The 18,067-nt window shown below is 36.5% G+C and overlaps 1 protein-coding gene across 9 annotated transcripts in view; it reads left to right on the forward strand.

Annotated features, from left to right (window-relative positions):
- Positions 1-18,067, forward strand: part of LOC128550317 (oxysterol-binding protein-related protein 11-like) — a 68,710-nt gene that overhangs the window by 14,716 nt on the left and 35,927 nt on the right. For 2 of the 9 annotated variants that reach the window (XM_053529141.1, XM_053529142.1), the window contains exons 5-14: positions 787-868; positions 1,512-1,591; positions 2,229-2,249; positions 3,342-3,359; positions 7,810-7,842; positions 10,593-10,732; positions 11,755-11,875; positions 13,163-13,204; positions 13,562-13,642; positions 14,201-14,227. In XM_053529141.1, coding sequence (XP_053385116.1) covers positions 787-868; positions 1,512-1,591; positions 2,229-2,249; positions 3,342-3,359; positions 7,810-7,842; positions 10,593-10,732; positions 11,755-11,875; positions 13,163-13,204; positions 13,562-13,642; positions 14,201-14,227 — 645 coding nt within the window. The remainder of the gene's footprint in view (positions 1-786; positions 869-1,511; positions 1,592-2,228; positions 2,250-3,341; positions 3,360-7,809; positions 7,843-10,592; positions 10,733-11,754; positions 11,876-13,162; positions 13,205-13,561; positions 13,643-14,200; positions 14,228-18,067) is intronic. The other 7 variants (XM_053529144.1, XM_053529146.1, XM_053529145.1 and 4 more) reach the window with 6 other exon arrangements.

The raw sequence follows: 18,067 nt of genomic DNA on the forward strand, positions 1-18,067 counted from the left end.
TGGCTTTCTCAGTATTTCAGTGACTGACTTTCTCTGTATTTCAGTGAATGGATTTCTCTGTATTTCAATAATTGTTTCAGTATTTCAATGACTCTTTTAGTATTTCAGTGACTAGCTTTCTCAGTATTTCAGTGACTTCTCAAGTGACTGCTTTCTCAGTATTCCAGTGACTAGCTTTCTCAGTATTCCAATGACTAACTTTCTCAGTATTTCAATCACTGTTTCAGTATTTCAATGACTCTTTTAGTATTGCAGTGACTAGCTTTCTCAGTATTTCAGTGACTTTCTCAGTATTTCAGTGACATCTGAAGTGAATAGCTTTCTCAGTATTCCGGTGACTTTCTCAGTATTCTAGTGATGGCTTTCTCTGTATTTCAGTGACTGTCTTTCTCAGTATTTCAGTGACTAACTTTCTCAGTATTTCAGTGACTGACTTTTTCTGTATTTTTGTGACTGACTTTCTCTGTATTTCAGTGACTAACTTTCTCAGTATTTCAGTGACTAACTTTCTCAGTATTTCAGTGACTGACTTTCTCTGTATTTTTGTGACTGACTTTCTCAGTATTTCAGTGACTGACTTTCTCTGTATTTCAGTGACTGACTTTCTCTGTATTTTTTTGACTGACTTTCTCTGTATTTCAGTGACTAACTTTCTCAGTATTTCAGTGACTAACTTTCTCAGTATTTCAGTGACTGACTTTCTCTGTATTTTTGTGACTGACTTTCTCAGTATTTCAGTGACTGACTTTCTCTGTATTTCAGTGACTGACTTTCTCTGTATTTCAGGCAGCTGTGATATCACCGTCAGAAGAGGACTCACAAACTTTTGTTGTTAGTGCGGCTAATGGGGAAGTCTACAAACTTAGAGGTAACTTCCATTCTTCTGTTCTTTAAAGGCATAATGGTTTGACAGTGTAGTTACAATGAAACCTCATCTGGTTTTACAGTATGCAGCAAAATAAATACATGCACAGCACAGTAATATATAACTTGAATTCTCTTAAACAGTGTGGTATAATTTTGTCATATTGACATGTCTCATCTATCGGATGTCTTGTTTCATCATTAAAATTTTAATGTTTGCGTTGCATTAAAGGCAATATTTTCAGTTTTGCAAAGTTGTTTATTTTGTTTGTACATGTAATAAAAAAGTTGTCACTTTTACCACAAGAAATACATACTTATGCAGAATAATATTGCTCTCAAGTCATTTGACAGATAAACCCGGTGAGACATAAGAATTTAGCCCAGTGGAAAAAAATCCAATGTTTCTATTCAGGTACAAAAAAATAGGTATAGTCAAACTTCATTTGCAAGATCTTGCCAGGACTATCTAAATTTGTTGAAGTTATCAGCAGGTCTAGCCATCGAACAATATTGCACTGTATACAGACTTTGCTAGGACCTGATGATGAGTTCGACTGAACGGTAGTGTTCGAATGATCTGAGATCTAGCGAATGAAGTTCAACTGTATTTTGTGTAATGATAATCATGGCAATATTTCCAACAGCAAGTGATGCCAAGGAGAGACAACAATGGGTTGACAGGTTGAGAGCTACCTCAGAACATCATACATCTTACATGGCACAGGTAAATATACTTGTTGTCTGCATTGAACATATTTTCATAGAGTACTGTAAAGTCAGGTGTTTTGTGAGGCTAAACAATTGCTATTTTAAGAAGAAGAATGCATTAGCAATGTATATTCTCTGTGTATGGCGAACTTAAATATATTGAACTTTTTATAGCAATACTAATATTTTAGTAAGTATTTATTTCCATGAATGTAGTCAGTTAGCGAATGTAGTGAAAATGAATCCCTTTCAGAAATTACTGATTTTACAGTTTTATGAATAGTCCAGAATATATTGCCAGCAGATTTGATCTAATTATCTTGAACAACATTTTACCTATCTCCAGTGAAACTTTTGGTAAAAAAAGGAACAGTATCTCCTTGGCAAAAGTCTGGGATTTTACATGGTAAATTTCACCAATTTTTTTTTTTTTTCATCATGGCTATGTTGAAATTCAGCATTTGTCTGTCTGGAAATATTTTAAAAAGAAAAAATGAAGAACTTCAAGAATGCTTCAGTCTCTGACTTGTAAAATTTTAAATATGTGGTTTTTAGTTGGCAAGTTTTGAGAGCTTTTATAACCTGATATTAGCACAACTGATCTCCATTAATATTTACTGTCATTATTTAGTTTACTATTAATTCTAATTAAGTGCATTGACTTTGAGAGCATGGTAAGTCACCTATTGTATTTTTTTTTTCTCATATGAATGTTGAGAAATCTGTAAAAATGGGTTGAACTTTAAAAAAGTTTTTTTTTAATTATTTATTTCTGTTGAAGAAATCAAGTTTACCTTATTAAAAATGCAATCTTAATTTGATGACTAAACAGTTCTGTTTAAAAATCAAATATTGCTTATGAAAACTGTATTCTAATTGACTCATTTAATGAATTTATTCAGATTTGCGTGAAAAAGTTCAGTACTTAGGATGATCTAAGTAAGCATTTAAGGCTCAACTGCAGTTTGCCGTTGTCATAAAATAGCAAGGAAGCGACAACAAAATTTGCCTGTTCCCTGTTCTTGAGATTTTCTGCCTGTTAATAGGGTGGAAAGCTTTACTTTCTTGCTGCTTCGCCATCACATTTCTGGAAGAATGTTTCTAACTGTATGTTATGTTGAATTTCATGTTGTATTTTCTTCTATTGTAAACTGTCAACTGCCGGACACTTAGGCAGTTTATAAATACCAATTTATAAACGTCTGATTGTTAGTTGTCAGTTTCCTGCTGATAGTTTGAATGTATTTCTCCTAGAAGTTTTAATTACTCAAATTATTGTCTTTGTTTAGTAATTGTTGTTTTATTAATACCTGATATTATCTTCTGTCATTTGTCAGTTGCCTGATGTTGGATGTATTAATGGCCAGATTCCTAATAGTGTAATGAGTGTCTGAATTTAAAGTTTTGTGTTTTAGACCTGTCAGTTGCCTGAGTCCAATCATTGCCATTTGTCCATTGCCTGATACTTAGTTAATTGTCAGTTGCCTGATCATTTGTTAACTCTAAATTACCTCATATGATGTTAATTGTCAGTTGCCTGATATGATAATTTGTTAATTCTAAATTGCCTCATATGATGTTTATTGTCCATTGCCTGATACTTTGTTAATTGTCAGTTGCCTGATAGTTTATTAACTGTTCATTGCCTCATATTTTGTTAATTTTCCATTGCCTGATACTTTGTTAAATGTCCATTGCCTGATATTTTGTTAAATATCCATTGCCTGATACTTTGTTAAATGTCCATTGCCTGATATTTTGTTTAGAAGAAGAGAAAGCCTAAGGTATAGTATTTCAGTTTCAGGGCTTCGTAAATGGATGTTATCCCATATCTTAGCCAAACTTCATCTAGGAAAACTCAATTTTAAGATAAAAAAAAGTAGATAAGAATTTGTTGGAAATGAAATCAGTGTCTGAATTACAGCATTTTCTGCTTTGTTCATTTCATCATGTCTGCAGATTCGAGTATCACATTTGTAAAGGGAGGGATGGTCATTTGAATTTTGGTTTTGACTTAGTGGGATATCGGAGCCCTGTAGCATAATGTAATGCCATCATGCTGAAGGTATTTCCAGATTTGTTATTGACTTTAAGTATCCGTAACAAAATCTTCTACTTTATAGCTTCTATAGAGAAGGTTGATATTTTTGTGCCCCTGCCCGTGAGTGGTGGGGGCATATAGATTTGCTCTTGTCCGTCCGTCCTTCCAAGAATGTTGTGTCACGCCTAGCTCCAAAAGTATTTGACAGTCACAAAACTTTACAGGAATGTTGGTCAGCATGTGTAATTGTGCACCTAGGGTTTCACGTCCGGATTCATTCAGTCGTGTAGGAGTTATAGCCCCTGACTTTGTAAAAATTGGTCATTATAGTGTCGTGTCGCGCTTAGCTCCAAAAGTAAATGACCTAGAGTCACCATAGTTTGCAGGAATGTTGGTCAGCATGTGCAGTTGTGCACCTGGGGTTTCATGTCCGGATTCATTCAGTCATGTAGGAGTTATGGCCCCTGACTTATTTTTTTTTTAAGTTTTTTCATTACACAAGACCATTACTCAAAAAAAAAAAAAGTTTGTGAAATAGTATGTTAAAATGTACTTGACCTTAAAATCATAAAAAAATTAGAGGATTGTTTTATAGCTGTGAAGGTTCTCTTTGGATTTTACTAGCTAGGCCGAATTATGGCCCAAATAAGTGAAAATACACATAAGGTTCTTTAAGTTTGTGTTGCAAACATCTTAAAAATTATTTAACCTGAGTCATAAAACTATGTTACTGTGACAGGAGTGGGGGCACCTGTGTCCTATGAACACACATCTAGTTATTGACTGTAAGTGATGTTATCCCTTTACGAAAAAATGGAATTTTTAAATTAATTAAAACCTTTCATTAAAATGGTGAAATTAAATTTGTCTTGTACCAAAAATTTGTATTTGAAAAATGCATTCCAAATAAAAATCTAGAAATACCTAATGCTCATGTACTTACATTGTGTCTGAAATCTTATTCAATTTAACATATTAAAGGGTTGGTTACAGTTTACACTGATTTATGGCTATAATTTAGTGTGCTTTTTAGCTCACCTGAGCAATGCTCAGGTGAGTTTTTCTGATCGCTCGATGTCCGGCGTCCGTCGTCCGTCGTCTGTCGTCTGTCGTCTGTCGTCCGTCGTCTGTCAACATTTAGCTTGTGTATGCGATAGAGGCTGTATTTTCAATTAATTTTCATGAATATTGGTCAGAATGATAACCTTGATGAAATCTAGGCGAGTTCGAAAAAGGGTCATCTCGGGTCAAAAACTAGGTCACTGGTCAAATCAAAGAAAAACCCTTGTGTATGCGATTTGAGGCTGTATTTTTCATTTAATTTTTCATGATTATTGGTCGAATGATAACTTTGATGAAATCTAGGCCGAGTTCGAAAATGGGTCATGGGCGGGTCAAAAACTAGGTCATAGGTTTAAATCAAAGAAAAACTTGTGTATGCGATGAGGTGGTATTTTTCAATTAATTTCATAAATGTTGGTCAGAATGATAACCTTGATGAAATCTAAGCCGAGTTCGAAAATGGGTCATCTCGGGTCAAAAAAATAGGTCACTAGGTCAAAACAAAGAAAAACCCTTTTGTATGCAATAGAGGCTGTATTTTTCAATTCTTCTTCATGAATGTTGGTCAGAATGAAAACCTTGATGAAAACTAGGCCGAGTTCGAAATGGGTCATCTCGGGTCAAAAAATAGGTCACTAGGTCAAATCAAAGAAAACCTTGTGTATGCGATAGAGGTGGTATTTTTCAATTAATCTTCATGAATATTTGGGCAGAATGATTACCTTGATGAAATCTAAACCGAGTTCGAAAAATGGGTCATCTCGGGTCAAAAACTGGTCACTAGGTCAAATCAAAGAAAAACCTTGTGTATGCAATAGAGGCTGTATTTTTCAAATTTTTCTTCATGAATATTGGTCAGAATGATAACCTTGATGAAATCTAGGCCCAGTTCGAAAATGGGTCATCTCTGGTCAAAAACTAGGTCACTAGGTCAATCAAAAAAAAACCCGTGTTTTGCGATAGAGGCTGTATTTTTCAATTGATCTTCATGAATTTTGGCAGAATGATTGCCTTGATGAAATCTAGGCCGAGTTCGAAAATGGGGCATCTCGGGGCAAAAACTAGGTCACTAGGTCAATCAAAGAAAAACCTTGTGTATGCGATAGAGGCTGTATTTTTCAATTGATCTTCATGAATTTTGGTCAGAATGATTGCCTTGATGAATCTAGGCCGAGTTCGAAAATGGGTCATCTCTGGTCAAAACTAGGTCACTAGGTCAAATCAAAGAAAAACCTTGTGTATGCGATAGAGGCGGTATTTTTCAATTGATCTTCATGAATTTTGGTCAGAATGATTGCCCTTTATGAAATTAGGCCGAGTTCGAAAATGGGTCATCTGGGGTCAAAAACTAGGTCACTAGGTCATATCACGTAAAAACCTTGTGTATTTCGATAGAGGCTGTATTTTTTAATTGATCTTTATGAATTTTGGTCAGAATGATTGCCTTGATGAAATTTAGACCAAATTCGAAAATGGGTCATCTGGGTTCAAAAACTAGGTCACTAGGTCAAATCAAAGAAAAACCTTGTGTATGCAATAGAGGCTGTATTTTTCAACTGATCTTCATGAATTTAGCCGAATGATTACCTTGTTAAAATCTGGCTGATTTCGAAAATGGGTCATCTGGGGTCAAAAAATAGGTCACTAGGTCAATCGAAGAAAAACATTGTGTATGCAATAGAGGATGTTTTTCAATTGATCTTCTTTAAATTGGTCAGAGTGATTGCCTTGATGAAAATAGGTCGGTTTTGAATATGGTTTATCTGAGGTCAAAAACTAGGTCACTAGGTCAAATTAAGAAAAAAATCTTGTGTATGCGATTTGAGACTGTTTTTTTCAGTTGATATTTATGAAATTTGGTCAGGTTGATTGCCTTAATGAAATCTAGGTCGATTTGAATATGGGTCATCTGAGGTCAAAAACTTGGTCACTTGGTCAAATCAAAGAAAAAAATTTGTATGTTTATAGAGGCTTTATTTTTCAGTTGATCTTCATGAATTTGGTCAGAATGATTGCCTTGATTAAAATCTAGGTCGAGTTTGAACATGGGTCATATCTAAGAAAATGCTTGTTTTATCGCAAGAGACCAATTTTTTGGTCGAATCTTAATGAAAATTGGTCAGAAAATTTGTTTCCATGAAATCACTAGGTCAAACATGTTTTACACTGTTATGGAGTGTTTCTTAGGTGAGCGACCTAGGGCCATCTTGGCCCTCTTGTTTTTGGCACTTGTCTGTACTGAATAAGTGGGCTTGGAATGAAAGTCATGGCTCAGAAAAACCAAAATATTTGAAATATAATCATATTCAAGTATTTTTTATCATGAAATATTTAATGAGGTGGTGGTAAGGGGTTATGGATGGGAGTTATACCAGTCTTTTTAAACTACTAAATTATAGACTGATTTATTAATCTACTGAATGACAGACTGTTTTGTTAATCTACTGAATGATAGTTTAAAGATAGTTATGCTTGATTACAAAATGTACAGAATGATAATAAATTTAATGAAGGCTGATACGTTAATCTGCTGATTTGTGGACTGGTTCTGCAATTTTTTTTTAAGTAAGTAAGTAACAACTTTATTTCAAGAGGCTACACATTGGGTTTCCCCACCTACCATATGGGCCTAGGAAATACATAGTGAACTGCCGGTAAAGCTAAAATGAGAGCATTGGATAGCAATCAGAGTTTAAGAAAGCTATGTAAAAGTTGTGGACAATTTTAACAGACTTCGTCTGCTGCCATTCACCCTTGTTTTTGTGGGCAAATTTATGCAATTGCTTGTAGACAAATAGTTTGCGCTGCTTTGATATTTTTGCTCCTGAGAAAAAGCACACTAATTTATAGACTTGTTTGTATGGTAATCTTTTGAATTATAGACTGGTTTGTTAATCTTTTGACTTATAGACTGATTTGACCCTTTTAATATAATCTCCAGAATTATAGAATGGTTTGTTGATCTTTTGAATATTAGACTGGTATATTGATCTGTTAGATAATAGAATCAGTTAACAGATATATTGACTTACAGAATGATTGTTGCACAAACTGGTTTTTTAATCTACTAAATAATAGACTGGTTTACTAGTTAACCACATTGTAACCTAGTTATTTATGCTCGATTGCAGACTGGTTTATTAATGATACTACATGATAAACTGGTATGTCAGTCTGCTGAATTATGGACTGGTGTATAAATTTTATTATACTGGTTAATTACAACTTTTGTTGCATGTTTAATTGGTCTTCTGCTTAGATTATACAATCTCCTACACAGTGATTTCCCTGAACAGAAAAGAGGTGTGCCATCAAAAAACATTTTAACCTTAAGCCTGCTAAATTTCTATAATGGACTGGTCCATCATTCAATTTGGACAGTACCATTTATCATTTGAAGGGGTGTTTACTGTAAATTGACTGACTGAATAGCAAACAGTGCAGACTATGGTCAGACTGCACGGATGTGCAGGCTGATCTTTGTCTGCACTGGTCACAAAGGCAGAATCACTTGCCGCCAGCAGGCTAAAGGTTAACAGACTTATTCAGATGAAGTTTCTCCTCAAACAAGAGGGCTTATAGTGTTGTACTTGTGTTGGTTGTTCTGTCAGACAATAGACAATTTGGTTTTTGATCCCTAACTTGAGAATACTTTGTCCTAAATGTACAGAATGTTAGGTTGTGTGGGTCAGTAGGTAAGAAGTCAAGGACATTAGTGATATAAGACTGAAAATGGTTTCAGATCAATTATTAGAGAATGTTTTATTCTGCAGCAGTCATAGTTTATGAATGCCAGTGTTCACTAGATGACCTCTGTTGATTTACTGGTAAATAGATTACTGGTAAAGGTCAACTGAAAAAAGTTTCCAGTTCATAAATTAAGAACAATTTGGCTAAAGACTGTTAAATATCTTTGGCCAGAAGATGACCTGTATTGTTTTGTTGACCAGAACATCAAAGGTCAGGGTCACTAAAAAGGTTTTATCAGCAGCAGGAGAACATACCAAACTTAAATTAAAAAAATTGAGCATGGTTATTATATGGCTGCTATTGTTTTGGGATCATTAGGTCAAAAGTGAATGTCACAGTATGATTACACCCAATTTCCTCAGACAAGGCATCATGTGGGGAAAATGCATTTTATAAATAGCTGCAGAGTTTTTCGTCATAAAACCAGATGTTAACATTGAGTAATTTTTGAATATTTTTTTTTTTCAGAGAAATACGGCGAGTATAAGTGATCAGTTAAAAAATTGATTTTTTGAATAAATATACGAGGCATTGTCATCACTTGATCGTCGGCATTGGCATTGCTTAAATGTTTTTAGGTCCACCTTTTCTCAAAAACTATAAGAGCTACAGCTATGAAAATTTGCACACATGTTTATCATCTTTAGGTGATTATGTATGCCAAGAACCATAACTGTGATTTGTCAGAATTATGGCCCTTTGTGTACTCAGTATTTCTTGGTTGTTTTTTGTTTAAGTTCACTTTTCTTGAATACTTACTATAGCTTTGAATAAGAAGGCCAAGAACTATAACTCTTTTCTTACATATTGTCCAGCACTTGAAGGGAGGTTATCACTGTTAGGAGTTATTGCTGTCACAAAATAAGTAGAAACTTTTCATCTGCTGTGAAATCATTTAGATTCATGGGCTTGAAGGTTTTTAGTTTTAGCCAAAATAGCCATTTTGTCGGGATCTGAACTTGTGAAATACTAATTTTTCAGGTAATATAAATGGGAATTTCGTTTGTTTGTTTATAAATAATCAAGGCCTTCGAGTGGTTTGTCATCGAATTTATCACAGTTCTGAGTTCAGATGCGCATGAATTGAATCACGAGGGCGTCAGCCTGAGTGGTTTAATATCTTAGCATCTGAACAATGAACCGTGGTATTAAGACGACAAATCACAAGAAGGGTCTTGATTGTTTTCATTCTTACATGTCCATTTTAAGTATTTTGGTAAAAATATGCTGGGCTTTATTTATTTGAGTAGTAATGAACCGGACGTCATTTGGCACATTGACGTCGTAATGCTCTCTTACCGGTCCGCATGTCAACCATTGTTTATCGCAGAATATACAGAGCTTGAAATTCTTCTTTGAGTTGTTTAACTGGCAATCAGATTGAGCCATGTTAGAATGGTATTTAATTTTGCATATTGGCAAAATTACAGAACCCTCAAAGATTAGTCCCGAAAGAATATTAATGATTTCACAGAATTCTAGTATGTCTAGAACTTCATTATTCTTGCTTATTATATTGTTCTGACTTTGGTTTGTGCTGAATACTATCCTGTCTTACATACTTGCATACACAGATTGAAGGTCTATTGGTATATGTTATATTATATGCTAATGCTAAAACATTATTATTCATGAAGGGCTATTTGTGGTGGATTTCTAGGATTACATAGATCTGTTCACACTAAATAGCTATTTCAGCATCAAGAAAAAAAAATCTCTGTGTAGAATTAAGTTCACAGTACTTACATTATAATGAACTAAATATGCACCAGTATTGTTATTATAACAATCTCAACAGTCTCTTATGATAACCCTTATGTCTGTATGTAAATGCTAATGCAATATTACCAGAATCGGTTATTGAACTTTGTGTGGTTTCTTCTTGGCAATTAATATATAATAATACTTCCATTACGCATTACTGGAAGTGGGTGAGGAATGCAAATATTATGTAAAGTAACGGTTACTGGTAAAACATATTCTTCTGAAAATGGAAACTACTTAAATAAGCTAGGAATAATAAACAGTGTTGTATAATGAAAATGAATAGACACATGATTATCTTTCTATGTTGATTTTGAAGCACACCACTTTAGTTAAATGTTTAAAAAGTTTGAAATGTTTAAACAGCGATTTCTCTGACAGTTTACTTTCATTTCTATAGAATGTGCCAGCCGTTCACCGTGAGGTTCGATCTTCATCCACCACTATGGTGCAGAGTGGCAGTAGCACGTCTGTGGCTTCACAGAGGCAGAAGAAGGGTTCCCATGGTTCCAATGAAAATATTAATCAAACAACTCCAAGGTATGGCATCACATGAAAAATGAGCCGCACCATAAAAAAACCAACATAATGCATTTGGTACCAGCATGGATCCATACCAGCCTGCACATCCACGCAGCCTGGTCAGGATCCATGCTGTTCACTAACTGTTTCTCTAATTGTAGTTGGCGCAGATGCGCAGGCTGGTCTGGATCCATGCTGGTCGCAGATGCACTATGCAGGCTCAAAATACTGAGTTTGTATACCAGTCTAAGACTGCAGTTATGTCATTGGTTAGTTTCAAAATTGTTTAGAAAGAACCAGTCAGATTTAGAACCAGTTTTAGACTTGTCTCCAAACCCAGCATTTTAAGCACATCTAAGTTATAAATTGCATAAGACTTGTTTTGAAATAAACAAAACATGGTACTGGAAACATTGATTGATTTATCATATGTAGATAAATCTTTTGCGTCCATATATTATATGTACCTGAACCAAGGTCATATTGTAAAGTTTCGAAACAAAATGACCAATTTCAACCAAAACATCATGAACCAATTGAATGATTTTTCATGAAGTCAGGTAGATAAGCCATTTCCCTGAAACCCGCCCGCTTAGCTAAGTAGGGAGAGCGTTGGTCTATGAATTGCGGGGTTGCAAGTTCGATCCTCGGGCGGGGCGCATGTTCTCCGTGACAATTTGATAAAAGACATTGTGTCTGAAATCATTCATCCTCCACCTCTGATAATTCATGTAGGGAAGTTCGCAGTTACTTGCGGAGAACAGGTTTGTACTGGTACAGAATCCAGGAACACCGGTTAGGTTAACTGCCTGCCGTTACATGACTGAAATACTGTTGAAAAATGGCGTTAAACCCAAAACAAATAAACATTTCCCTAAAAACAGTATTACTCGTGGTAAGCATCAAATTGGCATTGCCAAGAATATCAGCCTAATTACTTTTCTTTCTGATAAGTTTTGTCATCACATATTAGCTCTTTTATTTGAATAAATATTTACATACTTTTCCACTACAAAAAGAGGGTTGTTTATTTTCTGTAGGTCAGCAGCAGTGACCAAGGCACCAATGGCACACCCACACACTATAGATCCATTCAAGGAGGTAAAAGAATACATGATGGAGGCTGAGGACTACTCTGCAAGTCTGACAGAAAGAATCAGTGTATGTAGGAAAGCCATAGACTTCCATTTTTTACTAATCAAATGTTGTTTGGAAACCAAATTGTTTACCGACTGACAGATGTTCAGAGCAAAACAACTGTGCTCCAAAAACTGGAGGACACTTCAGCATATAATAGTCAAATTTTACGTGATGATTGCCTGTGGTCAGTAGATGACCCCAATGTTTTGGGGTTAAGTAGGTCAAAGAACTGGTAAATAACTGGAGAATGCTAAGAATGAGATTTTTAGTTCACCTGTGCGTGAAGTGCTCATGGTGAGTTTTTAGAATCGTTGAATGTCTGTCTTCTCACCAGAGCTAAAAATAAGAAACCATTTAACAAGGTCTTCTCATGAACCAAATTATAGATCATCTTCAAACTTGGGTCTTTGTATCCTTGAGAGTTCCTCTCTCAATTTATTTACATGCTTTACCCCTATATGTGTCGCCAGAGCTAGAAATAGAAAAACATGATTGACTTCTCATGGACCAATTCATCATCACCAGACTTGGGTCTGTAGCATCCTTGCTTGGCCCTTTCTTAAGTTAGTTCAGTTGGTTCCACTTGGTGCCTTTTAGGGGCTTCCAGAGCTAAAAATACAAAACTCCTGGAGACAACTTCTTTTAATGAACCAGTTGATGGATGTTCAGCATTATTGTATGATCCTCTTTCAGATTTGTTCAGATGGTTCAGCTTGGCTCCTTTATGGGACCACCAGAGCTAAAATAGGAAAAACCTTCAAACCACTTCTTTTTTTTTTATCCACTCTATAGATTTTCATGAAACTTTGTTTGTAGCATTCTTTTATGGTTCTCTGTCAAGTTTATTTAATTGATACTGCTTAGCCCCTTGTATGAGCTGCCAGGGCAAAAAATAGAAAAAATGAACAACTTATTGTCAAGAACCTATTGATGGATTCTGACTACACATGGACTGTAAACATCATAATATGGTCTTCAGTCAATTTTGTACAAATGGTTCAATCTGGGCCCTTTTAGGGACCACCCAAGCTAAAAACAGATAAACGTTTAAATTACTTCCTCTGAAGAACTAGTTGGTGGATCTTCACCAATTTTGGCCCTGAGCATCATTGTAAAGTCATTTCACACATTTATTCAAATTGTTCAGCTTGGCCCCTTTTAGGTGATGCCAGAGCTAAAAATGGGAAAAAAACTTATGTTATGTGACTTTCAACATTTCTCCAGTGAGTGACTTAGGGCTATTATGACACTTTTGTATAAGATGTTTATTTTAACTTTTGGTTTTCATCTTTTCTTTGAATTTTTCAGGCATTACCTCAGACAGGACAACAGATAAACAGCCTTGATACAGTAAGTGCTGACACACAAATCTAAAATGACTTGTCTGTGTGTTGTTGTTTCTTTTCGATTAGAATTTTTTATGGTCCCTACAGAGTAAATCAAGTTGTTTTGTATTTCCGGCCTTGCCACATACGATTAATTACCTCAGTTGTGTGATATTTATTTCAAGAAATGACAGTTTTGAAAATAAGCAAAATAAATTTATTATAAATTTTCTTCTCTTCAATTGCTATTACATGCCCAGTTCCTGAGAAATCTAACAGGTTTCTTTTAGTGTTTGGTTACACAGAACATTGACAGATTAATGTGTAATACACTATAACTATTTACTAGTGTCACACTAATTCGTTTTCTGTGATATTTTAGGATATGCTGTTGATCAGGGCAACAACGTCGGCGACGCTACAGTGTCTCGGCCAGTGTCTTACCATGTTACAACAGAGACAGGTAAAGCATTGTTACATGATTCACTATATTACAGTGTACTGCACAATCCAGTTTTCTAACTTGCACAGAGACATTTCCTTCTGTTTATTGTACTTGAAGAACTTCCAAGAATTTGATTTACTATGAAATCAATTATAATCGTAGAGACCTACCTTTTCATGGGTTTCAAACTTGTGTCAGTCGGTTCTAATGAACAAATCAAATGCCCATTCAGTTTATCTTAATAAGGTTTTTTTCCCAGAAAAGGCAGTGTTGGCCAAAACCACGAAATTTTTCACCTGCAAAATAGCATGATTTTACAGCATGTATTAGATATGACTGTTTCTCAGTCTACTTTGTGACTGGTGCAGAGATTTTTGTGCTGAAAAGCATCAGTCTTAAAATAGATCTGTTCATAGGAAGTGGTAGTCTTGTATAGTCAGTCTCCTTGTTAGAGCATTTGTCATCCAATTTAGGACAGAGGACTCCTCATCAGTTGCCTTTTTCTATAAAAAAAAAATGAATTAGCAAAGCCTACATGGGAAATTGGGTATAACAAATTGCTCTATATCTTTTTAGAATCCTCAGAATGACCATAGTTTAAAGGTGAAACAACATTCTTTAGTACTGCTAATTAGCATGATGTGTTACTGTGAAATCATTAATATTCATGGGGGACTAATTTTCATGGATTTTGTGGTTGAGTCAATCCATGAAATTTAATCCCAACGAACAAGTAAAATTCCATTATTTTAGTTCAAAAGTGGAACACAAATTCATATCCCTATGAAATTGCAGTTTTGATTACAAAAACCACGAATTTCATGCCACGAAATTAAATGTTTTACAGTTGTCACATGAAATGATTTACATGAATTGCATTTTGCAGTTATCTTTACACATAAACCACAATGGTGACTATTTTATCAGCTCAACGCATTAACCAGTAGTGAACATGCCATTTACAAATTGCGGGCTTGCTTGTATATAAAGAATTTGTTCTTGCTAGCTAAGATTTTCATGTTCCTTTCACTTCTGTACATGATTAGTAAAATACATATTCTTGCCTTACCCACTGACCATAGTAATTCTTGCTGTTCAGAACTTTTAGTCTTGCCTGGCTTACTTCCCATAATAAGTAAACATAAATTTCTTGCCTTTCTAAAATTTCTGTCGCCTTTCCCTCTGACTATAATAAGTAAGAACATCTTGCCTTCCAGAAATTAAACTTGCCTTTCCCACTGCCTGTAAGAAGTAAAAGTTTCCTTGCCTTTCTGAACTTCCAGTATTGCCTTGCCCACTGCCCATAATAAGAAAAGAATATGGTCTTGAGAACCACAACTTTCAGTATTATGTTGCCCACTGTACATTTAGATAATGAACATGTTCTTGTCATTGACAAGTAGCAGTATTGACTGCCCAATGTAGGTGCAAAGAAAACAAGTTCTTGCCTTCCACAAATGTCAATACTTCCTTGCCTTTGTGAAGACTGTAATCTTGAATATTGCCATGCTGACTATGCATGCGTTCATATCTTTCACAAACTGCTATATATACATTTTAAGTAGAGAATCTGCTCAACTTCAGTCTGGCCTTTGCTGTACCTGAATTACTGACAATGAATTTCAGTTTAACTTTACCATGCCACTATTAATTTTTAGTAGGAATTCTTAATTGTGTTCCATTTCTTTCAGCCTTGCCTTCTATCTATACATGCAAACAGACTACAGTCTTGCCTAACTGGCTATACATGCAAACAGTCTTGCCTTACAGGCTATATATGCGAACAGTCTTGCCTTACCAGATATACATGCAAACAGTTTTGCCATACCGGCTATACATGCAAGCAATCTTGCTTTACTGGCTATACATGCAAGCAGTCTTGCCTTACCAGCTATACATGCGAACAGTCTTACCTTACCAGCTATACATGCAAGCAGTCTTACTTTACCAGCTATACATGCAAGCAGTCTTGCCTAACTGGCTATACATGCACACTCTTGCCTTACCAGCTATACATGCAAGCAGTCTTACCTTACCAGCTATACATGCAAGCAGTCTTACCTTACCAGCTATACATGCAAGCAGTCTTGCCTTACCGGCTATACATGCAAACACTCTTGCCTTACCAGCTATGCATGCAAGCAGTCTTACCTTACCAGCTATACATGCAAGCAGTCTTGCCTTACTGGCTATACATGCAAACACTCTTGCCTTACCAGCTTTACATGCAAGCAGTCATACCTTACCAGCTACACATGCAAACACTCCTGCCTTACCAGCTATACATGCAAGCAATCTTGCCTTACCAGCTATACATGCAAGCAGTCTTACCTTACCGGCTATACATGCAAGCAGTCTTGCCTTACCAGCTACACATGCAAACAATCTTGCCTTACCAGCTATACATGCAAACAGTCATACCTTACCAGCTACACATGCAAACACTCCTGCCTTACCAACTATACATGCAAGCAGTCTTGCCTTACCAGCTATACATGCAAGCAATCTTGCCTTACCAGCTATACATGCGAACAGTCTTACCTTACCAGCTATACATGCAAGCAGTCTTACTTTACCAGCTATACATGCAAGCAGTCTTGCCTTACTGGCTATACATGCACACACTCTTGCCTTACCAGCTATACATGCAAGCAGTCTTACCTTACCAGCTATACATGCAAGCAGTCTTACCTTACCAGCTATACATGCAAGCAGTCTTGCCTTACCGGCTATACATGCAAACACTCTTGCCTTACCAGCTATGCATGCAAGCAGTCTTACCTTACCAGCTATCATGCAGCAGTCTTGCCTTATGGTATACATGCAAACACTCTTGCCTTACAGCTTTACATGCAAGCAGTCATACCTACAGCTACACAGCAAACACTCCTGCTTACCAGCTATACATGCAAGCAATCTTGCCTTACCAGCTATACATGCAAGCAGTCTACCTTACGGCTATACATGCAAGCAGTCTTGCCTTACCAGCTACACATGCAAACAATCTTGCCTTACCAGCTATACATGCAAACAGTCATACCTTACCAGCTACACATGCAAACACTCCTGCCTTACCAGCTATACATGCAAGCAGTCTTGCCTTACCAGCTATACATGCAAGCAATCTTGCCTTACCAGCTATACATGCAAGCAGTCTTACCTTACGGCTATACATGCAACAGTTTGCCTTACCAGCTACAATGCAAACAATCTTGCCTTACCAGCTATACATGCAACAGTCTTACCTTACCAGCTACACATGCAAAACCCTGCTTACAGCTATACATAAAGCAGCTTGCCTTACCAGCTACACATGCAAACATCTTGCTTACAGCTTAATGCAGTCATACTTACCAGCTACACATGCAAACACTCCTGCCTTACCAGCTATACATGCAAGCAGTCTTGCCTTACCAGCTACACATGCAAACAGTCTTGCCTTACCAGCTATACATGCAAGCAGTCTTGCCTTACCAGCTACACATGCAAACAATCTTGCCTTACCAGCTATACATGCAAACAGTCTTGCCTTACCAGCTACACATGCAAACAATCTTGCCTTACCAGCTACACATGCAAACAATCTTGCCTTACCAGCTATACATGCAAACAGTCTTGCCTTACCAGCTACACATGCAAACAATCTTGCCTTACCAGCTACACATGCAAACAGTCTTGCCTTACCAGCTATACATGCAAACAGTCATACCTTACCGGCTACACATGCAAACACTCTTGCCTTACCAGCTGTACATGCAAGCAGTCTTGCCTTACCAGCTACACATGCAAACAATCTTGCCTTACCAGCTATACATGCAAACAGTCTTGCCTACCAGCTATACATGCAAACAGTCTTGCCTTACCAGCTATACATGCAAACAGTCTTGCCTTACCAGCTATACATGCAAGCAGTCTTGCCTTACCAGCTATACATCCAAACAGTCTTGCCTACCAGCTATACATCTAAACAGTCTTGCCTTACCAGCTATACATGCAAACAGTCTTGCCTACCAGCTATACATGCAAACAGTCTTGCCTTACCAGCATTACATGCAAACAGTCTTGCCTTACCAGCTATACGTGCAAACAGTCTTGCCTTACCAACTATACGTGCAAACAGTCTTGCCATACCAGCTATACATGCAAGCAGTCTTGCCTTACCAGCTATACATGCAGACAATCTTGCCTTACCAACTATACGTGCAAACAGTCTTGCCATACCAGCTATACATGCAAGCAGTCTTGCCTTACCAGCTATACATGCAAACAGTCTTGCCTTACCAGCTATACATGCAAACAGTCTTGCCATACCAGCTATACATGCAAGCAGTCTTGCCTTACCAGCTATACATGCAAGCAGTCTTGCCTTACCAGCTATACATGCAGACAATCTTGCCTTACCAACTATACGTGCAAACAGTCTTGCCATACCAGCTATACATG

This window comes from Mercenaria mercenaria, chromosome 17 (assembly GCF_021730395.1).
Source record: "Mercenaria mercenaria strain notata chromosome 17, MADL_Memer_1, whole genome shotgun sequence".
Taxonomy (NCBI): domain Eukaryota; kingdom Metazoa; phylum Mollusca; class Bivalvia; order Venerida; family Veneridae; genus Mercenaria; species Mercenaria mercenaria.